General features: G+C 35.8%; 1 protein-coding gene across 13 annotated transcripts in view; it reads left to right on the forward strand.

The window, feature by feature from the left end:
• PPP1R12A (protein phosphatase 1 regulatory subunit 12A) overlaps window positions 1–21,678 on the forward strand; it is a 199,045-nt gene extending 177,367 nt beyond the window's left edge. For 5 of the 13 annotated variants that reach the window (XM_044679905.1, XM_044679897.1, XM_044679895.1 and 2 more), the window contains 5 exons: window positions 9,874–10,009; window positions 11,713–11,817; window positions 14,176–14,223; window positions 17,075–17,125; window positions 18,186–18,826. In XM_044679905.1, coding sequence (XP_044535840.1) covers window positions 9,874–10,009; window positions 11,713–11,817; window positions 14,176–14,223; window positions 17,075–17,125; window positions 18,186–18,320 — 475 coding nt within the window. In that variant the 3' untranslated portion in view covers window positions 18,321–18,826. Of the gene's footprint in view, window positions 1–8,255; window positions 8,459–9,873; window positions 10,010–11,712; window positions 11,818–14,175; window positions 14,224–16,268; window positions 16,300–17,074; window positions 17,126–18,185; window positions 18,827–19,999 lie in introns of those variants that run through there. The other 8 variants (XM_044679906.1, XM_044679899.1, XM_044679900.1 and 5 more) reach the window with 5 other exon arrangements.
• Window positions 21,679–24,873: the final 3,195 nt, after the last annotated feature.

The following is a 24,873-nucleotide window of genomic DNA, read 5'->3' on the forward strand; positions in this document are numbered from 1 at the left end:
GGGGGAGGGGTGCACAGCAGGAATGGGGCCCAGCACTCTAAAAGATTCACCATCACTGCTCTAGAAGAGAAGGAAAAGGTGATAACATTGAAAGCAAAATGTACAAGCAAAAACACACTGGCCTCAAAGACAGGCTAAGTAAAGACAGGCTATATTATAGGTTTTCTAGAAGAACATGACAGGGAAAAAAAAATGAATGCCATAAATTAAATAAATTATATGACAACTACCCAGAACTTCTGAACATAAAAAATGAAGTGTCAATCGAAAAAATTTAAAGGTCATCTCCAGGTAAAAACCCATTGCTACTAACTATAAGACACATGGTGATTAAATTTCAACAATTCAATTCAAAAACAAGTTCTGTAATACATCAGAAGAAAGACCTTCAAATACAAAGGAAAGAAAATTCAAAAAATATAAAATTGTTCTATACTTGCCAGAAAATGTATATTCCTGTCGGAATGAAATGTGTTCCATAGAGGAGTAAATGATATCAAAGAACAAGGGACTGTGAGATTTATGCTGAAGTATTGACATCTAAAGTTAAAACTAATTTGGGATTGCTCATGTAAGAGGGAAAAGGGGGAGGGGTTGGTTGGATATTAATATGTAAAGGTGTGGTCACCAAGAATTGAATAAATATCAATTCTAAAATGATTTTAGTAATTTATTTACAAAATATAAGAGAGTGGAAGTAGTGAGAAGAGGATAGAGTAAGAGATCCTAGTTTAAAGAACTAGATTATGTACTCAATCCCTGGCTTTTCTCCAGCAGGGCTCCAGATGTCACAGCCAGAGAACCTAAAGTCATTAACAAGAGGCTTAGCCATAAGGGTTTCTCCCAATCAAGGGAGCCTCCAGAAGGCTAGTACCTCCAGGGAGGCTAAGGCAGTCAGCCTTCTTCACTCGCCACTTGTAGTTCTAAGGGAAAGGTTTAAGAACAGTCTCCCCAAGTCCAAGGTCCCAGCTAGAGCTCCTTCAGGTCCAGTTCCAAGCTGAAGAGAACTGAACCGAACTGAATCTTAACTGGAAGCTGTTACTCTCTTTTAAAGGGGCTTCTTTTGCGTCACTTCCTGTGCCTTCCTCTTAGTTTTCGGGTCCAATCACAACAGACACTTTGCTTAGGACTGCCCAAGAGGCAGTCAGTAAATTCTGATTTGTCACTCTAGCACAGGTGGTTCACAGACCTCTCAACTTGTGAATTAAGTGTGGATGTTCTCACCTTTGTTGATTAAGATTAAGGATGAGTAGCGCAGATTTAATTTCATTATCACATTCAGTAAATAGAATGACAGGACTACCTGAGTTCAGATTTAGCCTGAAACACTAGCTATGTGGCCCTGTGCAAGCCACTTAACCCTAATATGCCTCAGTTTCCTCATCTGTAAAAAAGTTGAATGAGTTTGCCATTTCCATATCTCTTGCCAAGAAAACCCCAAAATTGAGTCATAAAGAGTGGGACACAATAAAAAACACTTCTGTATATTGTCCCAGAAGGACTTATTAAATATTTGAAAATTTAAGTTCAGAATACAAAATTAATTCTGTAGTGTAAGTGTAGGAAAAGTTTCATTATTTTTCTCTCAGAGCAGCATTGTCTATTATCTGCCTGTGATTCTTGTCATAAGAACATATTCCCTTCTCTCCCCCATTTAAAGCCTGCTCATCTTGATAGACAAGGGATATGCTACGCTAATTTAAAATTTACTTGACAAATGTACACACACACACACATACATATACATACGCAAAAATATTATATGTGGGCCTATGAATCAGTATTATTTTTATAACAGTTTTTCTCTTCTAAATTCAGAGAAAATTCTGCCCTAGCTTTCCTAATTGGATTATCCTATCTAGTGTATATTTTTAAATTTTAAAAGCTTTTATCTGCTAGTAATGTGAAAATCTCAACCTGCCTTTTGTCATTAGATATTTAAAGATGCAAAAGTTCTTTTCAGTGAAATAAATATGACATTCCTATTCCCAAAGTGAAAAGTCTGTTGTGAGTGTAGGTATATGTTTTCCTCTTGAAAGGTGAGCTCTAGAAGAATATTTGGCCTGTCTCATAAAAAAAAAAAAAGGGAAGGAAAGTCTTTCCTTTTCTGTCCCTACTAGTTGTTCTAGGATCTAGAACTTACTCTAGTACATGAAGCCTCTGAATTTGATTGTGGATGAAAAAAATTTTCCAATCACCTATGAAATTTAACATTTTCTTCAGTTTTTTAGAATAACAAAGAGCCTAAGTTTTTTGTTGTTTTTTTTTTTAAACCCTTAACTTCTGTGTATTGGCTTCTAGGTGGAAGAGTGGTAAGGGTGGCCAATGGGGGTCAAGTGACTTGCCCAGGGTCACACAGCTGGCAAGTGTCTGAGGCCGGATTTGAACCTAGGACCTCCCTTCTCTAGGTCTGACTCTCAATCCACTGAGCTACCCAGCTGCCCCTAAAGAGCCTATAAGTTTTATTAGGCTGCCAAAGGATCCAAGTCAACAAACATTTATTAAATGCCTACTATGTACTGTCTTCTATGCTAAGCACTGGAATTAAAAAGAGGCAAAAGATCCCTGCTCCCAGATCATTCAGTTTTCAAAGGGGAGGAAATATGCAAATAAACTGTACAAACATGTAAAATGCAGGTGGAATTGGAGATGATTGGCAGAGAGAAGACACTAGCAATAAGTGGGATCAGGAAAAGCTTCTTGTAGAAAGTGAGATTTTGAAGGAAACCAGGAAATGGAGATAGGTAGGCAGAAGGTGATAGGCATAGGTGACAGCCAGTGAAAATAAACAGAATAGATAGGGGCCCTTAGGTAGCACAATGGATGGAGAGCTAGTCCTGGAATTGAGAGGACCTGGGTTCCATTCTGACCTCAGACACTTCCTGGACAAGTCACTTAACCTTGTTTTAGTCCTTATTGCTCTTCTGCTTTGAAACCAATACTTAGTATTGATTCTAATATAAAGGGTAAAGGTTTAAAAAGAAAGAAAAAAGAAGAAAGAAAATGCTCAGTTATGCAAGGAAGCCTCACTTAAGTAAGGCAAAAAAAAGACTGAAAAGGCAAGAAGGTTATTAAGGCCTTTAGCAGCCAGACAGAGCAATGTCTATTCTTTAACCTAAAGCCACCAGTGTTGATCTTCTACACTAGTCAGTCTTTATTTTTAAATCTTGAAAGTTAAAAGACTGCTCTGCAGGGGAGAATTTTTACTTTTTTGTCAATATCTGTGATGTTCATTAACCCTGGATTTGAAGAAATCAAACTGAAATCAAATCTCATCCTTAAGCAAGAGGCTAATTTTTTTATTGATTTTTTTAAAAATAAAAAATGGAAGAGAATGATAAGTCTTATTTTTAAAATAATCACCAAAACAAAAAGGAAAAAAAACCTGAATATGAGATCTGACGTTATCATTTGATAGCTCTATGACCACAAGTAAGTCATTTTTTTGAGTTTCAATTTACTTATCTTTAAAATGACAATAACACTGGCACAATCTATTACAAAGGATTGTGAAGATCAAAGTAACATGTATGAAAAGAAGTAGTATACAAAAATGAAAGTAGTAGTATATATTTGATATTTTTTTTTTATTCATTATTTCATTTCTTAAGTTTCATTCACCAGGAATGGACCAGGCCTTATTTTATCTTTTTTTTTTTTTTTTTTTTTTTTTTGTTATTCTGAACTTAAATGCTAATAAAAACAAGCATTTCTATATGCCCAGCACAAGATCAAAAGAAGGAAGTTCATCCAAGGCCAGCTTCTCCCAACCCTTTCTTCTGTGTTTAAACGGTCTTCATTACCTATACCGCAGTTATGAAAGATAACAAATATAACCTTCCTCGCCCCTCTTTTCTATATTTTTACATTGCTTTTCCTCTCCCTTCACTTTTCCATCATAAAACCCTTAGAACAGAACCAATCCACCTCCATGCCCTCTGTTTTCTTAGTTTCCTCAACATCCTTTATTAAATTTGTTTTAATAATTTTATAGTAATAATAATACAATATATTATATTATATTATAATGTAACAATAAATTAAATTTATTAAAGGTATTAGAGGGGTATTCTATTTCAAATTTTAGCACTACAACATTCCAACTGCTCAAATAAATATACTTTTCTTGTTTTCTCTTAAAGTCTTATGTTTGCATTTCAAAGCTCCTATTTGGCTCTTGCCATTTCCTCAAAAATGAAAGGCCTTTCTTCAATGAAAGGTTTTTATTTCCTTCTACCTCTTCTTTAAGACCATATTCAGTTTTCATAGGGCATAGGATAAGCTATTATTGGTTAATCTTTTGCCTTTTGGAATAATAATCCAAGATCTTCTCTCATTCCTAGCAGAAGCTATCAGATCTTTTTGGTTCTAATTATAGATCCCTATTACTTGAATACCTCTCTGGGTACTTGTAAAATTTTCTTTTTCTTTTTTGATGTTGGGGTTTTCCTTTTAGGATTAGGATCCAGGAGATACTTGGTGTATTCTGTCTTCACTCTGTGGTTCTAGTAGATGGTAGTTTTCAGAGAATCTAGTGATTTTTAAATTTTTCTCTCTGATATTATATTTTCCAGGTTGTTTTTTTAATATCAGATATCTCATATTTTTTCAGTCTTTTGATTTTGTCTAATGTTTCTTGTCTCATTGATTTTTGTCTGGTCTACTCTGGTTTTCAGAGAATCTTTGGTAATTTTTGCCATTTTCTCTTTGGAACTATTTATTTTCCTTATAATTCTTTGCTCCAGAGCTTTTATTTCATTTTTTTAAAATCTCTATTTCTTTTCAACATTTTTTCCCTTTGGATCTCTGCTTGCTCCTGTTTGAAAATTCTTTATTTGAGAATTTTCAATCTTCTCATATTCACATATGTTTTCTTTGATTTATTTATCTTTCTACCTTTAGTTCTTGAACTAGGGCCTTGATTCAGAGCCAGGTTCCACTTCTGGCTGTACTTTTGAGTGAGGGGGTCAACCCTATTCAGTCTCACCTTAATTTCACCAGATTTCTCTGCTGAGCTTTAACTCTTGAAATTAGGTTACATCCTAGATCTTTGAGGTTCAGAGTGGAGGCTAAGAGACCAAGGACCTGGACTATCCCAGGCTGAGTACTTCTCTGCTGACCTAGCTACTGCCACTTCTCAGGGCTTCCAGATAGAAAGATAGGATTAACTCTCCCCTTCTTACTTTTAAATTTAATCAACCAAAAACAAAACAAAAAAAACCAGACACTCCTACTTAAGTAGGGGAGGTCCACAAACCACCTGCTAAAGTGGTTTACACTTCCAGAAGCCACTGATTGCCCCCCTGGGCAGTGCTAAGCAAATATAAGGACTGCAATTGGTCCTGGAAAAGTGGAGGAAGAGACAGGAAGTGACATTAAGAAAGATCTTTAAAAGAGGCTGAAACTTCCTTGTCAGAAGGTTTTGGGGCTGAATCTGGAGTGTGGAGGATTGGGGTCTCTGGTAAGATTTCTCTTGGATCTTCTCCCTTTGGAGCCACTGCTTAGGTGAGTGAAAAGCTGACTCCTTTCCTGACTTCTGGAGAGATTAATTTCCAGAGAGGCTTCCCTGTCTTGGAGGAGGCCACTGGGCCCTCTGACTGAGGATTAATTAGCCCTGCCTGGGTTGAGCCAGGGGCTGGAACAAATATTTAGTGTGTTATTTTAGATATCTTGCTCTGCTGTCTTTCACATTATCCAACTTTCACTCTTCCTCTCTTTTTTTGTAAATAAAGCTGCTAAAGAGTCATTTTTTACTTGAGCTACATTAATTATTTTAAATCAGCAATCACATTCTCTTACATTTATTTAGTCCAACCATAAATTTAATCTCTTATATTTAGTTCAACCATAAATTTAATGAAATTGTACATTTCAGTACAAATTTTAGGCATATGCCATTGTATAAATCTGAGACTCTTTTGTTCAGGCTACCATTTTTGCCAGAAGTCACAAGAAACTAGTTGTTTTGTACTCTGTGGTTGCTTTTTTTTGGTCTACTTTTAAAATGCTGTTCAAGTATGACTTATGATTTCTCATATGTCATGGGTTAGAGAGCCCAGCCCCTCTACATAGCTCTGCTGGCCTGTTTCAGGCCCCATCAGGGAAGGCACTTTGAAAGTGTTTCGCTTTACTACACACTTCATGTGACCTATTTTTCTACCCTACTTCCACTATACTGGGAGACTTCACCTTTCATCACCTGTGTTCTTGAATTCTAAAAATTACTTTATGTGGTCATAATCATTTTTCATTTTATTTTTTAAAAATTCTTAACCTCTGTCTTAGTAAAAACTTAGTAAAAACTAGAGGGTAAATGATGGGCAAGCAGGGTTAAGTGACTTGCCCAGGGTCATGTAGCTAGAAATAGCTGAGTCCAAATTTGTACCCAGGTCCTTCCAGCTCCGGGACTAGCACTCTATGTACTGTGCCACCTATTTGCCCCCAGTTCATTTTTTCCTGTGCCTTAGGGCCCTTACCCCCATTCTTCATCCTCATGACCTCCATTCTTTCTATGTAGTTCTTAGTTCTTTTCTCAGCATCAGCCTTGTACTGGTACCATTCACCTCCCTTTCTTCTCCTTAACTTCTTACCTAATTAATTCAATAATATGCTTTCCTCTTAGGAAATCTTTTGTCCCCTTGCCCTATTGCTGATCACACCTCGCTAAACTATATATTATTCTTATTGTCTATATGCTTCATATACTACTAACCTGAGCAGAAGAAAAAATTCATGAAACTGCTTATTAGATTAGCTATAAATGTGTGTCATCTAATCCCAACTGGGCCCCTCCCTACAAGGAGATAATCATTTTATTCTTTCACTTTCACTTCACTTTAGCTGCTACAAACCTCCTCCTTTCTCCTGTTTTCTTACAGCACTTTCCTTACCCTCAGCCTCTCAGCCAAGCATTCCCTCTCCTGCTTCACTGAAGAAATAGAAGCTACTTTCTGAGAGCTCTCTCATCTCACATTAGCCAGAGATCTTCTCCACTGATATCCTTTTTTTTTTTCATTCCTATATACAGCCAGTTCTCCCTTAACATTAGTGGATCATTCTCATTGCACAGACCTCCACTGGGAATGGGGGTCCTTGTGACCCCAAACCCTCTAGAGCTCTGTTGGTCTGCTTCAGTGTCTTGCTATAGTCCCTGGAGGTGAGGATCGCTGGCCTGAGGCTGTACCAGTCATACTGCCTCTACTGAAAGTCATGTGAATTTATATAAAACAGGAGCTGCCTGTAGAGAGCAGTGGTTCCCAAACTTTTTTGGCCTACAGCCCCCTTTCCAGAAAAAATATTACTTAGCCCCCTGGAAATTCATTTTTAAAAATTTTAATAGCAATTAGTAGGAAAGATAAATGCACCTGTGGCCATCACTACCTCCTTGGATCGCTGCAGCACCCACCAGGAGGTGGTAGCGCCCACTTTGGGGATCACTGCTGTAGAGAAAGAATTGACCTTTCTCCCATCTCTTCTTCTTTTCTTTATCATCATCCTGACTTTCTTTTCCAATGTCTCCCTGTCTACTGGCCTTCCTGCTGATTATGTTTCCCTCGTTCTTTGGCAGAGGTGAACTGTACCCTGATCTATCATCCACAAGAAATATTGTCTTAAATATATTCACTTCTCAGCTAAACTACTTAAGAAATCCTTCTAGATTTTTCCCAGAGTAATTCCTTTTCAGGAAAGTTTTGTCATTTGTATTGTCCTTCCTCTTCTTAACTTTATTAGTAAATTTACAGATTGCAGGCTATTTTCCTCCATGTAAAACTGTAAATTTTTAAATATATAAAACTATTGTTTATTAAAAATGGAAAAGACTATCTTGAAGAAAGAAATAAAGTTTTCTAGGGAAACCAAAAAAAAAAAAAAGAAAGAAATCCTTCTAGACTAGGGAGATCTCTACTTTCCTCACAATCTTTTCTTAACCTTCTGTTTCCTGACTTCTGACTTAGTTCTTCCAAATCCAGACATCTTCTGTCCCCAATTAGGGTATCTCTCAAGGCCTCATCCTAGGCCTACTGTCTCTCTTGATGAGCTCATCAACTCTAATGAGTTCTGTTTATATTCATACCAAAGTCATCTTCCTCGTCTCCAAGAAAAACCCTTTTCTATAACTGTCACTAGTTCCACCATACTTCCAGTTACCCATGTTCATGACCTATCTCATCCCACATCTACTACACATAGGTAATCTGTTGGCACATCTTATATTTCTGCCTTCACAATATTTCCCTTTTATTTCTGTTTTTCAGAGGACCACCAATCCAGCCACTTGAGTAGCCCTCCTGCCTCATGTCCCAATACATACTGTTCTCAGCTACCAGAGCAATTTTCCTAAAATACAAACTTGACTACCTTTCCCTTGCCACCCACCCTAATGGCTCCTTCAGAAAACCATATATGAAATCCTCTCCTTAGCATGTCGTGAAACCCTTCACAGGCTTGTCCCTTCTGAGATTTCTAGTCATCTTGCATTTTACTAGTCTTGCCTTTTTTTTTTTTTAAACTTTACAATCCACTAACCCCTGCCTCATTACTATGCTTTGTTCCTGAGTCTGTAGCCTGACTTAATGCCTTTTACTAGTTGGTCCCTATACTTGCTTTCTTCATTTCTACCTTCAACATTCAGCTCAGATCTCACCTCTGAAGGAGACCTTTCCAATTGTACACACACACACACACACACACACACACACACACACACACACACACACACCTTTTTTNACACACACACACACACACACACACACACACACACACACACACACACACACACACACCTTTTTTATTACTGTATTATAATATGAATATTTTCTTTGGTTATTCTTTAAATTTCATCTTATTCATTTAAAAACATTCTAAAATGTTCTTAGGTTTCAACCAGACTTCCATAGAAGTCCACAATCCAATCCCTTTCCTAGCTGCTACTGCTTTTGCTGCTTTCTTCTCTGAGGTTAACTTCCATCCATTCTGTGTGTGGATGTGTGGCATTTACTTAGTCCTTTACATGTTGTTTCCCCAACTAGAATAGGAATTCTTTGAGGACAGGACCTATTTTTGCCTCTTTTTATATTCCACATAATGAGGGCTTAAGAAAATGTCTGTAGCCTGACTGTTATTATGATAGCTATTATCTCCTTTATGCTTAGACATATGGCCTGGGCTGTAGTCCTGGTTTTACAGTTAACTAGAAGTCTAATTGGGCAAATCGCCTAACTTCTGTCTGTATCTCATCACTCTTCATCTATAAAATGAGAGGATTGAACTAATTCTTTCTATAAAGTCTATCACACCTCTACTCTATATTCCAAAAGAAATAAATTGTCTCATTCACCCATCCTTCACATGTCTGTCTTATAGCTGCCTAAACAGATCTCAATGGTTGGCAAACCTCTCAAAGACAGAGATCAAACTCAAGCCCAGACCCTACCACTTCTATCTTGGTTGGGCTGACCCAGCAAAGTTCATCCAAAACAAATGACCAGAATTCAGAATAGAATGATAAAAATGTTGATTTTTAGCAATGCAACTTTTTCCAGATACAGACTTAACTATACATGGTGGAATATTTTACTTCTTAATTCTTATGGTTTGAAGCTTTGTTACAAGTGTGCAGATATTTGATTTTATTGGTTCACCTCAAGTAATATAATTTTTAAAAACATTAATTTCTAAATTGAGCCCATGGCATTAGTGGCTTCAGCAGGTTGAATTTGGGCATTTAGAGTATTCTGTACTATCATGGTTTGCCAACTTTGTTTACATGTAGTTGGTCTCCTTGTTGGTGGGTATATTTGAAGTAAGTACATTCTTACATAATAACATCAGCATAGCCATCAAAGTTTTAACTTAAAATATTTTCTCCTGAAGACATGAGCCAGGTTCCACATCATCCACTGAGCGTTGTGATTCCTTGCTGAGTCGATCTGGGTCTTACAGTTACTTGGAAGAAAGAAAACTTTACAGTAGCAGACTAGACAGAGATGATTCAACTGACTTTAAAAAGGTATTTAGTCCACCTGATCTTATTGAAGTAAAGCCAACATGTGTTTTGCTCTAAAGATACTGTTCTTCTGATATCATTCCTCAAAAATCACAGGACTGCCTAAGTGTTAACTGTTAAGGATCAGAGGAATGAAGTCAGTGAAGGAATTTGGGGATGGTCAACTGGAAGGAATAATTTTGAGTAATAATCTGTAGGATTCTATACTGAATATGAAGGAGCTAGGAACTCAAGTGAGATTTGATGATTGAATGTTTCCCCTCTTCCTATTAGCAGTACTACAAATTGGCCATCCTTTCTTTCTTAATATCTGTAACTGCTTGAGTTTAGGGAGTTGTCATAGAGCCCGAGGCTTGGCTAAGGCAAAGGTCTTCCACGGCTACATTCGGTTTTCTGATATCATTGTCAGTAAGCTTAAACAAATCATTTGACAAATATTTATTGAACACCCATTTGGGATAAGGCAGCATGCAATGTGTTTTTTAAAAGATGATTCCTGGGGGAAGGTAGGTAGCACAGTGATTGATTGACAGGCCAGGAGACAGCGTTCAAATCTGACCTCCTAGCTGTGTGTTCCTAGAAAAGTCATTTAACCCCAGTTGTCTAGCCCTTACTACCCTTCTGCCTTAGAATCAGTACTTAATGTCTGAGACTAAGTATCCATTCCAAGGCAGGCGATAATAGCTTAAAAAAAGAATGATTTTATCATTTAGGTCAGTGATGGGCAGACTTTTTAAAGAGGGGGCCAAAGGAAAGAAAACGTTCATCTGTCCATCTGTTTCTAAGGCAACTCTTTCGAAGTTTCATTGTATTGTGTCCTACTCATTGTAGTCGTCAGATTAGGAATCCTGTCCTGCACATTTCAGGGGTCCACATTTGGCCCGCAGGCCGTGGTCTGCCCATCACTGATCTAGGAGGTTGTAGCTAGTAAAAAAGAACAATTGTCCAAATAACTAATAATACAAGGCAGAATGTGTTAATAAGTACCTTATACAAGTAGAGTTATATCAGAGTTTAATATGTTATTAATAAATAAGTTCAATTTTTCTGGCACTTGAGAATTTACAAAGCAGCGTGTCTCAGTGCATAAATAGCCAACCTAGGAGTCAGGGAGACCCAAGTTTGAGTCCCATCTCTGATAGATAGTGATTCTGTTGTATGTTGTTTTTTTTTTTTTTTAATCCTTGGCAAATCACTTAACTTCTCAGTATCCCAGGCAATTCTTTTAAACTAAATTTAAAGCAGAGCTGCCAATCAGCATTTATAGAAGGTGTTTCCTGACTGGATTCCCTATACTAATGAAAACACAGGCTAATACCCCACACTTAAAAAGTATTTTGCTTTCAACAACCCTGTAGAGAATTTAATATTTTTACTATTCTCAATTTAGAGATGAGATATCTACCAGCTCCTCAGACAAGTTATTCTCCTATTCATGGAAATAGAAATAGTACTAATGTAGAATTTTTATATGGAAATTTTTTATAATATGGAAAATTTGAAGTGAGAATGGTTTATAGCTTAAGGACAGATTTATAGGTAATTTCTGGTATTTAATTTTTAAAGTAAACCTGTAAAATTAAATCATTAATTTATCTCCTTTGGTATGGCAGAGCAATTTTTGAAATGAAATTCTAAATGTTTGAACAGAAATAATAGATCAGAAAGAGAATTGCCCTCTAACTCTACCCCATCTTTTGTTCCAGCTTTATGAACAAATTCTAACTGAAAATGATAAACTGAAAACCCAGCTACATGATACAAATATGGAACTGACAGACCTTAAACTCCAGTTGGAAAAGGCCACCCAGGTTTGTTCTTTTTTCTTTTCCATCTCTAATTGAGACCGTAAATACCATGTTTATCATTCAGGCAGTCTAAGAAATAGCTTTGGGATTGTCTCCAGCAACTGTTCTGACTAAAATTAGGGAATCCTAATACAGGAGATTCCTTTTTTGGTAAAAAAGGTAGGAAAGAATTCAGAGATAATGCAGGAATTGCTTCTTGCTGCAATAAATGAGATTGGTGAGCCTGTCCTCTCAAAATGTGTGGGAAAAAATCTGTCTCCTAAAACAAAATAAAACTAGTTATTTGCAGTATTTTTAAATTTTATGGCTCAAATTTCCTTTAAAGTAACATTGGGCAAAGTTATATGCATTTTATTTTTAATACAGTTCTTTTCTGAGCCCTGCTTGTTTGGAATCTAGACATGCTTATATGAAGTACAATTCAGTTTATAGACATTTATCAAATACATACTACATCAGGGGTTTTTAACTTGGGAGTACATGAACTTTAGAGTAGGGGAAAGTAATAGATTTTGGTAATTGTTTTGCTCTAATTACTTTCATTTATAACTACTATGTGTTTTGTCTTATGTATTTAAAAACATTCATCGAAGAGGTCCGTAGATTTCCATAGAAATCCATTGGATTACCAAAGGGGGTCTATGACCCCAAAAAGCTTAAGAATCCTTGCTTTAGCTTTTCTTTTTAAACCTTCGAACTCTTAAGGGTACAATACTCCCTATATTCACAAGATTATTAATGGCTTAAGAATTAACACGGTATCTCAGTTGAAATTATGTATTCATAGGGAAATTTAAGGTTTCACTTAATCAAAACAGCCTATTTGTGGTAAATTTTTGGTATCTAAATGTTTTTACTATGAAGACTTGGGCATTATAACAATTTGAGATATATATATACACATACATACATATTATAATAATGAGTTATTAAACCCTCTGCTTCTTTTTAAGTGTCAAGTATAAAGTAAGTACTCCAGTCAATTAGCAAACATCCAGCATTTAGCTCAGTACTTGGCACATAGTAGGTGCCAGATAAATGTTATCAATTGATTAAGCACCTACTATGTGCAAGGCAAAAGATAATCCCGTTGCCCTCAGGGGATTTATTATCTAATGGAGAAAGCACACCAAAGGAACCCAAAGTGGGACTAAATAGGGAGAAAAAAGATATAGTAGAGCATCCTGGTGAGAAATCTGAGGTTGGAATTTATGATCCCACCTTCCAGTCTTAGAAGCTAAGGGTTATATAATGAGATGAGATACCCAGGCTGATAACATCTTATAAGATGAAGAGGTTATCCCAATAATGAGCTTCCTGGGACTTGGCGAGGTCTGTCAAGATAATTCCCCAAAGCAGAGCAGACAGAGGAAAAGGAGGTCATCAAAGAAATGTTGATTCATTGATAAATCTTAATTAGTGTTGATGTTTTCTATTACAGATTCTTGAAAAACTGTTACAGTGCATCAGGTCTGTCTAGGTTAATAGTGAAGGTAGTGATGAAGAGTATATACATAGTAATTTAAATGGCATAAATAACTGGATTACTTAAATCTTGTGAAACTCTTTAGGTAGCCACACTGTGCCATCTCTGGCAATTTAAATGTTTTCTTGGACTTCCACATGAAAATAAGACAGTTTGCTTAACGTTTATTCAGCAAGGACTTTATATGCAAAAATCTGTTATATTCACCCTTTAATAAGGAACTTTTCATCCACCCCTACACAATAGTAGCAGTCTTTACAGTCATGAGGAATTTTCCTTAAGACTAAATTGTTTCTAAAACTAAAAAACCTCATGTGAATTGAGAGTGTGAGGGGGAGAGTCATAGGAACTAAGTAACCTCTGGAGGCCTAATATAAGGCCTGTCGACATTGAAGTGGCCCCAGCAGAGCCAGATTAAATTGTGAGAGTACCAAGCACTGCCCTACTAAAATTGTTTTTTCTCCACACCTAATTCTTTATTCAGACCCTCCTCTCCAACAGGGTTGTTATGAGGATGGAATGAGCTGATGTTTATTAAGCCTCTAATAAGTGCTGAATCAACACTAGCTCTTAATAGCTACCCAAAAGCAAACCAAAGAAATATCAACAGAATGTGTGATGTGGGTGGGGGGTTTCTATTATCCTCAGTCACTTTCTTTCCACTATCCTTCTAGAAAAAGAAAACAATTATATTCAATAAGTGTGGTGGGCATTTTTTTTTATTGCTTTATGCTTTTAAGGATAATGTGTTTGGATTTAGTGCAGTTGTGCTCTCTTTTAATAGCTATTAAGAAGAATTATGTTACTGATTTTCTCCTTAAACCTTTGCCCTTCGCATTTCCTTCTTTTTATAATATATTAACTTTACATTATAGAGACAAGAAAGATTTGCTGACAGGTCACTTTTGGAAATGGAAAAAAGGGTAAGCTTTAAATGTTTTGTTGAAACGAGAATCATTTTCTCCCTTTGCTACCAGTGGAATTAAATGTAAATCCTAGAGATTCATTAGCCCTTTAAAAGACGAATAATTTGTGATATAAAATACTCCCAGATAAAAACTAACTCGTGGTTGTTTTTTTAAAGGATTTCCTCTTGATTCCAAAATGTCCTTAGTGAATTGAAGATTTTTTTAAATGCCATCATTTCATCCCATGCAGTGTATAGCTATAGTAGTATACTTAAAAGATATTCCCAGCTTGGCTCAGTTTTGCAATCTTCAGAATTAAAGCTCATTTTTTAAAGTTCATGTGCTTTGAGGAAAATAGCCTTTAAATCTTCATTTAACACTTACCTTCCAACTTAGAATCTATACTGTGTATTGATTCCAAGGCAGAAAAGTGATAAGGGCTGTACAATTGGAGTAAGTGACTTGCCCAGCTAGTAAGTGGCTGAGTGTGTTCTCTTGATTTATGGATTCAAGAGCCAAGAATAATGACTATAAAAAATGTTTTTCTCCCTATTGTAAAAACAAAATTATAAAAACAGTAAAGAGCAAAGATAGTTTTGAATGTTTCATATACAAAATTGAGGCCTACAAATTAAAAATTTTGGTTATGTTAGATTTTTAGTTTTTAATAGCCATTCTTATTTCAAAATAATTGATTTAAATTGTAGACATAACTGATTTTCAGCAGGATACTTTATTAAGAAATATTCCATTTAATTGGGGGTGGGGAACATTACTTGAATAGTTTGGCTTTCCATGTTATTAGATAATAACTACAAATTTCTAAGAAAATGTATATTTCTTATTCATGCTTAATATCTTTTTTATATCCTTTCACTATTTTATCTCTGAAACTCAGTTATAATAGAATCATCTATTAGCCAATGTTGGACAAGATGAGAAAAAAAGACAAATGGGTATCTCAGAATCACAAATAATACAAAACATTTTTATTTTTAAAACAGTCAGACCCAAATTCACACTGTGACACAAGCTCAAATCTCCATGTCCTGGTCTCCTCCTACTATAAAATCATCTATAAGATGTCTAGTTCACGCATAGATAGTCAAAACTATTTTGTCCTTTCATCTCATTTCATAGATAAGGATAAACTGAGGCTTAAAAAGGGATTAAGACTTGCTAAGTTAAGGCCCCCCAGCTTAGCAGGAGGCAAGGCCAGGGCTCCCAGTTCCCAAACAAAGGGGCTTTCTCCTGTACCTGCCAAGCTTGGCCTGTAACCCGGAAGTCCCTGTAACTCACTTTTCCATTTCACTATTTATCAACTTTCTTCAGTGGATCTTGATATGGGCGGTGTTTTTTTTTTTTTTTTTCCTTGTTCAGGCCAGAACCTGAACTTTGATTCTTCCTCTTACATAGGAGGCCTCAATCTAGGGCAGCACTATTCAGCTTATAATTGATATTTCAGTATAACTGGTTTCCTTTGTCATTTTAATTATTTTATAGTTTGTGCTTTGAAAGCATATTCTGCAGCATCCACAGGCCTGCTCAAGGCAGACATCCATGACATATACACATGACACACATACATTCTCAGGCTCTTGGGTCTTTTAACATTTTGTGATGTCAGTGCAACACCATCTGATAAGTCACATGGGAATAATAAAACCTGTTATTAGAGGGTGGTTTTCAGAATTTATGAAATGAGGTTTGTGAGAAAGCTTGGAAAAACATTTGTGTCTAGGTAAATTCAAAGGGAGGTTGGGCTCCTTTACCAGGAGCTGATGCTATTAATAGAATTTGGAATTTATAAAGTTTTTGTGAGTGTGATGTTTCTGGGGCATATTCAATCCTGGGATAATATGTTGCTTGTAAGAATGTTTGTTGACTGCTGAAGTAGGTGTTAAAAGTCAATTGAATAAAATTACAAAGACATTAACAATGGCAGTAAATAAACAAACGCTTTTACTAAATATTGTCAGTAGTTACTAATTGGGAAAAGGTTATCTTAAAAAAGAGCTTCAGTGTGATTAAACTAAATTCAAATGGTTTATATCTGAAAGGTGACCGGCAAGAGTCAGTATCTTCTGGGCGGTATGACCTAACCAAGTTTTCTAGCACATCTGCTTGCTTTTGGCATAACACCTCAGTATGCTAATTCAAAAAAAACCAACACTGCCATAATCTACTGTATGCTGCTTTTGCTTATCACTCTTTGAAAAAAGATAACAAAAATACTGCAGCAACTTTTTTATTAGATCCAGTTCATTAATGCTCAACTTAGATGTAAACTTCTCATCTATCGATTGAATTATCACTATGGAAAAATAATAGAACCAGAGATACGAATAGCTTAGACCTCTCAGATTCCAGTTATAGCATCCATTTTATTCACATCTGCTTCTGCTTTTCTTGCTTATACCACTTTAGCATAATTGTTTGGGTTTTCTTTTTTGTGTGCATATGTGGGTTTGGGTTTTTTTTTTTAAATTTGTTTTTTTAACTTAATATGGGAATTTCTTAGTCTTTGGAGTGGTTTCATCTGTTCTATAGTTTACCTAAAGTAGTTTACCTAAACAGCTTAAATAAATAGACTTGGTATAAAACATTTTGTCTGTCAGCATTTCAGAGCTTTAAAGAAAAGACTCTTTGTTAAAAAGAAGTATATTAAAAGCAGGTCTTGATTGTTAGTTTTTTCAAACTTTAGAAAGCTTTCTACACATCACCTGCATCACATCTTCTGTCTCCACTGCTCCTGTCCTGATTTGAGTTTTTTTAATCTTATATCACTCTTTCACGGTGTAAATAAAACGTTTTAAAAATGTGATTGTTTTGTCTTTACTAATCTCAACACATTATCCAATCCTAGGAACGAAGAGCTCTAGAAAGAAGAATATCTGAAATGGAAGAAGAGCTCAAAGTAAGTAATCCAGGTCATTTAAAATAAGTTAAGAGTTTGGGCCACTTCATTGGAGTGGGATAGGGAGCACCATTGAGCTGATGGTTCAAAATCGAGATTGCTCGTGCCTTCCTTTTTCTTTCCTAACACCTCTTAGTCTGGACCAGCCTGCTAAATGGTATTTTTACCACTGAGAAGCTGAACAAGAAAGTAAAAACTCAGTAATTAAGTTTATAGTTTCACCATCTTTGTGAACTCTGGGTATGGAAGGAAATGAAAAACAATGATCACATAAGGTTGAGAAATTTTGAGTGCATTAGCCATAACTGTACTCCACTAGCATTAATACATCAGAAAGCATCCTATATTTTGAGGTATAGAAATTCCAAGGTATTGCATATAGTACTGACTTCTTTGTTTTTAAAATAGACTTTTCACTAGCTGAGGATTTCTCATATATTTGACGTGGGAGCAGTTACTTAGCTATGTATACATTTAGGGAGAAAAATCTAACCTGGTTTTTTCCTTTGAGGTTTTAAAATACTGATTTATAAAGGAATAAAAGAGGAAATTTTCATTAGAAATGCAAGAAAGGATGTCCCACTTTTTAAAAAAAGTGAACGCCAGAAAGGTGGGTAAGGATCTGCCTTACCTGTGGAAATAATTAGGAATGAAATACTAGTACAGAAATATTTTTAAACATTAAATATTGCTTCAGGGGGACTTAAGAGGTGGTTTTGCCTTCATTGTATTGTCTTAAGTAAAATCGGCATATTTGGCACTTTGAGTTTCTAACTTCCAAATAGAATATCTATTCTGTGTAACAAATTTTTTTTAAAAAAAGTGGAATTTCAGAAATGAGATGCTTGGTCATTGTAGAGTGAATGGTTTTTCAAATGACTAATCGTTTACTTTTGTGAAGTGCACTTTAAGAATGTATCCCCTTCCTAATGATCTTAGCAAGACCTATTTCTAAAACTAATTGGTTTTTATTCCTAACCTGTACTTTCTTTGTACCTGTTGTGCTATTTCTTCCCCTTCTTGTTCTTATTCCTTTTTCTTTATGTTCTGATTCCTGCAGAACCTACATCAAATAAAGCAGATTCAGACTCTGAGACAGTTACATGAGCGACTGGTGACTGAGAATAGGGCCTTGGCCAGAGTGGTAGCCAAGCGTTCAGGGTCCTGTAGGCAACTACAGACTGTCAAGTTGTAATTTATATTTGCTTCATTTCTTCTTGGTAGAGCCAGGCAGGTGTTTTTTTGTTTTAGTATTAGTGTGTTGGGCCCGCTTTTACAATTAATGCCTGTGTGTCTGAAGACTGTCATGTAACTGTTTTAATTACGCATGCTGCTTCTTGGAGTTTTTAGAGAGTGTTCACTAATTATACATGGCAACTGATAAGCTGCAGTCACATTAAAACCGTCACATTCGTGCAGTCATATTAGTCAAAGATCAAAGTAAATATTTTTATTTGTTGTATATACCCCAAAATTACTCTCAAGATGTTTGAGGTTGTTGGTTTTTTGATTTAGATTTTTAATATTAGTTGTCTTTGCCTTTTTAACAGTCTTAAGCATGAGCTTTGAGTTGATCAGAAGGATCCACATTTGTATTACTAAATTTAAATTGAGATGTCGTCGTTAAAAGATTTAAAGCTGGAAGGAACCCTGGAGATAATCTAATCCAACTCCCTTATTTTACCATGCCCTATATACCCCCCCCCCAAAAAAAAAAAGAAAGAAAAGAAAGAAAAGATTCATTTTCATTCACTTCCATTCTGGCTTATATTCATTTTTCTGTTTTGTGCCCATTTTCACCAAAACTACATTTCTCACTGACTTTGCCTTATATAGTTATGTTTTATGTTGAAGTATATAGAACATGAACAAGAACTGAACTTCTATATAATCAAACCTTTTTTCTCCAAAAATTTCATTCAAAATAATAATTAATTACATTTCAAGTTAATTGATAATTTTATCAGTATTTTGCTGTTATCTAGTGGAATAATTTAGTAGTAGGCATAAAAACTTGGGAAAGTGTAATTTCTGTGATGAAAATAGAGTCTGTCATTGAGAATATATTTTTACTTCCCTAAAATGAATTATTCTGATATTTCTAAGCTTAACTTGCTTTCTGCCTTATTTTGTTCTCCCAAAAGAAAGACATAAGACTCAAGCTTTTGCCTTTTCATGGTTGCCTTGCCATAGGTATTGATCATACCTTGAATAAATCTTGACAAGATATTTCTTTTATTCTCTTTCCACCACCCTCTCAATTTTATTTCTAGTCATCTTTATCTATTTTGAGCAATTTCAGAAACTCTTTACCTCATCTGTGCATATTCTGGTCTTGTTATTGAAGATAGTTTTAAAATAATATATTTTTCTCAAAAGAGATAGTAAACTGAGCATCACACACACACACAATCACGATCACAATGTAGAGTGCCTTTTATTTTGCAAGAAATAAAAAAATGTGAAATTTCAGTGAAAACTAGAAAGCTGTTTCCTAATTGGACTTGTGTGCTTAGCTCCTGTGTTACTAGTGCAGACTGAATCTTAATCTTGAAGCCAAAACGAATCTGGGAAATTTCACTCCCTGTCAATGGAGAACTTGATTGAGTTATTTATTAAACAAATAGGAAATTCCTTCACAAAGATGACTGACTTTTTCATGCTTTTCTTCTGTTCCATCTGATTTAGCCACTGAAAATATTTTTAACTGACACAGCTTGCTTATTGTTTGTGGTGAAAGTATAACATTTGTCAAAAGAGCCATTCAGTATAAAATACCTAGAGAGCAGTATTGGCTGTTGCATTGAGATCTTACCCCATTGTTTCATTTCCAGCTTTTCCACGGTTAACCTTGGCTTCTTTTTTCACTTGCAGATGCTACCAGATCTGAAAGCAGACAACCAGAGGCTAAAAGACGAAAATGGGGCTTTGATCAGAGTTATAAGCAAACTTTCCAAATAAAAGAGAAGCAGCAAGTCATGATATTGCACATACTAGTAACCCCAGTGGACCAGAGCTGGCAGTCACTGGATTCATGGGAAAGAATCCTTCGAGGCTGTCATTTTCAAATATCCTGCCAAATGCCCTCTTACCTGTGGGTTGTTTTATGGGGTTTCCTTTTGGTTTGGGTTTTGGTTTTTTGGTTTTGCTTCGTTTTTGTACCAAGACCATTGTTTCATGTTAATGCAGCTGCTGAGAAGATAAAAATGACTGAGAAATCTTGTTTACAGCTACAATATATATAAGGAAAGTGTTCAAGGCCAGACACGCCTCAGATATTTAACCAGTAAGCCTTAGTTGTACATAAACACTTTTGCATCAACAAAAGCTTTCAGCTCTCACAGAAGACAGTTACTCAACGTATTTTTTGATGTTGTGCCACAACTTCCAATTTCCTTATATTCCATTTTTTGTCGTTGTTTGAAATCTTAAGTTCGGATTTGTCTTTTCTCTTCTAACTACTCATGTGCCAGACTTCCTTCCCCCAGCCCTTGTACAGTGTTTCCACAGCTTTGTCATTTGCAAAGAACACGTCTTCTAAAATACATCTTTGTATAGTGATAGAATGTTGTGTTGTGCACCCACCTGGAAAGGAGATCCTTGGTGTGGAACATTTGCTTTCACTGTTTGTGCAATATGCATTTATTTCTTATATGAAATGCTTTAACGTCAGTTCAAATGAGAATTCCACAAATCCTATTTTCTGCTTTCGTTGGTCATGTTTTTTTGTTTGGGGTTTGTTTGTTTTTTTTAATTGTAGAGTAAGATGTTGGATACTGTAATCTTCACATTTATTTTAGCAGGTACTGAGTGACGCTGTATATATCAATAAGTGTATTGTTTGAATTTTTAAACTACCACATGGCATGCTTGACTTACTTCATTATTGCAAATATCTGTTCATACAAAGTAGGCTCCTCCAGAATAGTGTTAAAACAAAATTTGCAAAAACTTTGTGGTATCAAGAATTTAAATATTATGCATTTTATGGAGTCCTATCTTTATGAAAGATTTCTACTGTAGAGTAATTTTCTTTCCAGTTTTCATTTGATAGTGTTCACCATGATTAAAGTTGCTTAAATATGATTGCTTCACTACATTTCACATACCTATATTTATCTGAGTGCTGTCCGAAACTGTTGTGCTAGCCAAAGTAATGTTATTAAATCATTTCCAAACCTAATCCATTACTCATATTAATGTTTGTTTATATGCACTGTTATTGCCATGTGAAGGGGCATCTAATTTGATACCACCACCATCATGTCAGACCATTTTGTACATTTCAGTGGCCTTTTTCAGAAAAACAAAAACAAAACAAAAAAGAGTACTTAAGCAAAGATGTCTTTTGTTAAAGAGACAAAAAGCTTTTATATTTTCATTTAACCATGTGAAAATATGACATCTTACTGGCACATAATCTATCTCCTAAAACCACTGAACAGTTCAGCCATTAAAATAAATTGTACATTGTAAAGCTTGAAGTAGCTATTGTATTATTGATTATATTGTATACTATATTAAATGTGAATTTGTACCCCTTCATTTAAAAAGGTCATTGTGTTCAACTGCCTAATTTAGGTTCTTTGCGGGGTGGGAGGGTGTTTTGGTAAAGCAGGACATTAAGTCTTTCTGTTGATTGGTTTTATGAAGATACAAGGTTATGCTCTTACTACCAAGCTCAGGATTCTTGATTTTTAAAGGTACAAGGATAGTTTGGGGATTTTTCTTTTGTCATAATTGAACTGTATGAAAGGTGGGTCTGAATATAGAATTTCCATGGTCTGAGGTGAAATATGCAGATAACTGATCAGCTTGAATGGCTGCAACATGTTAAGGTGTTGCACAACAGTTAGGCATGCTGAGGATTATATTTCGTGATGTTTGGATGCCTGTGAAGAATGATTAAATACGTGTTTCTAATATTTTAGTGTTTTGTATTTAGGTTATTTATTCTTTGTATCTAAAACTGAACAGCTACTGTGCTATATTGATTTTATTGGTAGTATTGCGCAGACTTTGTTTCTGCATGAAACTAGTTGCAAAACCCACTATTTTGGAAAAAAATGTATTTTGACATATACAAATAAAATAAATAAAACTATTTTAAATGTCTGGAACTTTTCTGAAGGCATGTTAAATTCTGTTTCGAGTTCAATGGTTAAAGCCAGGAAAGCAATTTTTTTTCTACTTACTGTCCTTTTTGGATCCATCAAATGGGTTTTTGGTTATTGGGCTATTTTTGACCTGGGGCTTTTTTAGGGTTTTGTTGCTGCTGTAGTTGTTAGTTTGGTCCAGACTTCCATACATTGGCATAGAAAACTTCCAATGTGGAAATTTGCTCATTTAGGTTTTTTGTTTGTTTGTTTGTTTTTGCAATTTATAGCCTGAGAAAATGCCTAAGGGAGGAGCAGCCAGGTGATTCAGAATAGAATGCTAGACGTGGAGATGAAAAGTCCTGGGTTCAAAGTGTCTAACCTCAGACACTTCCTAGCTATGTGACCCTGGGCAAGTCATTTCAACCCAATTGCCTAGCCCTTGTTCCTCTTCTGTCTTAGAAATGATACTAAGGTTTTGTTTTAGTTTTTTATTGACTTTAAGGAAGGAGGGAGGCATTGGCAAGATTAAGTGACTTACTGTGGATTACCAAATGATCACGTGTCTGAAACAGGGTTTGAAGCCAGATTTTCCTCTCTTCAAGGCCAGTTCTCTATCCATTATATCATGGGTGCTGAGTTTTTTTCAAAAATGATTATATTTTGGAAAATTACACTTCAGTATACATGCATATGTAGTTGTAATGGAAATTCTCATATTTATTCAATCCAAATACTATTTTGGAAAATATGGATTTTATGCACATCTGTCTCTATGCAGAATCTTAAAACAAGATGGGTTTTTTTGTGATTACCTTCTAGTAGTGATACAAGAGTGAATAGAGCCACTTTAGAGCACAAGAAACCAGAAAATCATAAAGTATAAAAAAAAGTATAAAAATCCATACAGGAGATGATTTGTTATGGACAATTTCCTTATTATTTCCCTTTTGTTAACAATTTATAGGGGCAACTAGGTAGCATGATGGATGGAGCACCAGGCCTGGGATGGAGAGGACCTGGGGTAAAATCTGGCCTAAGATGCTTCCTAACTGTGTGACCTGAGCAAGTCACTTAACCCTGCTGCTATTTTGTCTTAGAATTGAAACGAAGACAAAAGGTAAGGGTTTAAATGAAAGAGAAGAAGAAGAAGAAGAAAGACAAATTATTTAGTACCTTGGAGCTCTGTAGTTTTCTAGGATGTTAAGACATAAGCTGCTTTTTCTTAATGATTTTTAGTCATAGAATCGTAGTGCTAAAAGAAACTTTAAAGATTATCTAGTCCACCTATTTTACAGATGATGATGCTTAGAAAATTTGACTTCTTCAATGTCAAACATAGACATTTTTGAGATAAAATCATCTAGTTTAAGGGAAGCTAGGTGGCTTAGCATATAAAGAGGCAGGCCTGGAGATCCTGGGTTCAATCCTAGGTATGACCCTGGGCAGGTCTCAATACCAGTTGCCTAGCCCAATGACTCTTCTGCCTTCGAATCACTACTTTGTATTAATTCTAGGACAAGACAAGGGCTTTAAAAAAATTAGTTTAAATCTTGTAAGATTAGAGAACCGAAGCCTAGAAAGATTAGATATTTTACTCAAAGCTCATAGAGTTAGTGAATAGAAGCAGCATTTTGGAACCCAGATCTCCCAAAGAGGAGGAACCTAGCCAAGATGACAATTGGAGAGCACAAAAAAGCTCAATTCTCCCCAATAACTACTTCACGAAGATGTACAAGAACCAAAAAAGTCCTCAAAAGAGAATCCAAGAAGAAATTGTCACTCTTCCAGCTAATATTGGCACAGGGAGAAAGGAAGAAGTATTTGTATCCTGGTTTGGCCAGTTGCATACCCTATGGAGATCTAGCCCAAGAGTATGGCACACTGCAGCTATTCCCCAGGACAAGAAGAGGTCATGTTCATCATAGAGGGATGTGGTATTGACCACTAACAATTCTGTCACTTTTAAAGCAGGTAATGAGGGACCTCTTCTAGATGTACTGAAAACAACTTTCATGCTGAAGGTAAAGTTTGAATTTCTTGGTGTTTTCAGATCTGTCTGGAATTCAGTGTGGACCAAGAGTAAAAGACACAATCAAGAAACAATGACTTGCTCCTTCAAGGAAGTCCAGAAGCAAGCAGCAGCTATGTGGCTCTGATCTGGAGCAGAATAGGGTCTCAGATCTAGTTCCTAGCCCATTCTGAAGCATGCAGTACAATGACCAGGACAGGAAGGCTCTACCAATGGAGAATCTGCAATTCAGTCATTCTAAACCTAAAGACTTCTCCAACTGTCTGATGGTGGTCAAGACCAGCAGCAAACAATTGAAGTTCTAATCAGGAGTATCATTCAAATCCAAACCTGGATCAGGAACCTACAGAATTTGAACAAAGGGTAATGCTCAGACTTTGCCTTGAAATCAGACTGCTTTGGGCCCATGAATATATTGCATGTCTCTAGCCTAGCCACTAGAAGTTATTTCTGAAATCCTTAAAGAACTCTTTAAAAGCAATCAAATACTTGAGAAAATAGCAGAAGGATCCAAGAGGATAGAAAACAGAACCAAGCACAGTCCGGAATTCCCTGCAAAAGTGCACAGAGCTTAGACCTAACACAAAGTCCAAAGTCTAGAAATAAGACTAGAGCAATGA

The sequence above is a fragment of the Gracilinanus agilis genome, chromosome 5, assembly GCF_016433145.1.
Source record: "Gracilinanus agilis isolate LMUSP501 chromosome 5, AgileGrace, whole genome shotgun sequence".
NCBI lineage: Eukaryota > Metazoa > Chordata > Mammalia > Didelphimorphia > Didelphidae > Gracilinanus > Gracilinanus agilis.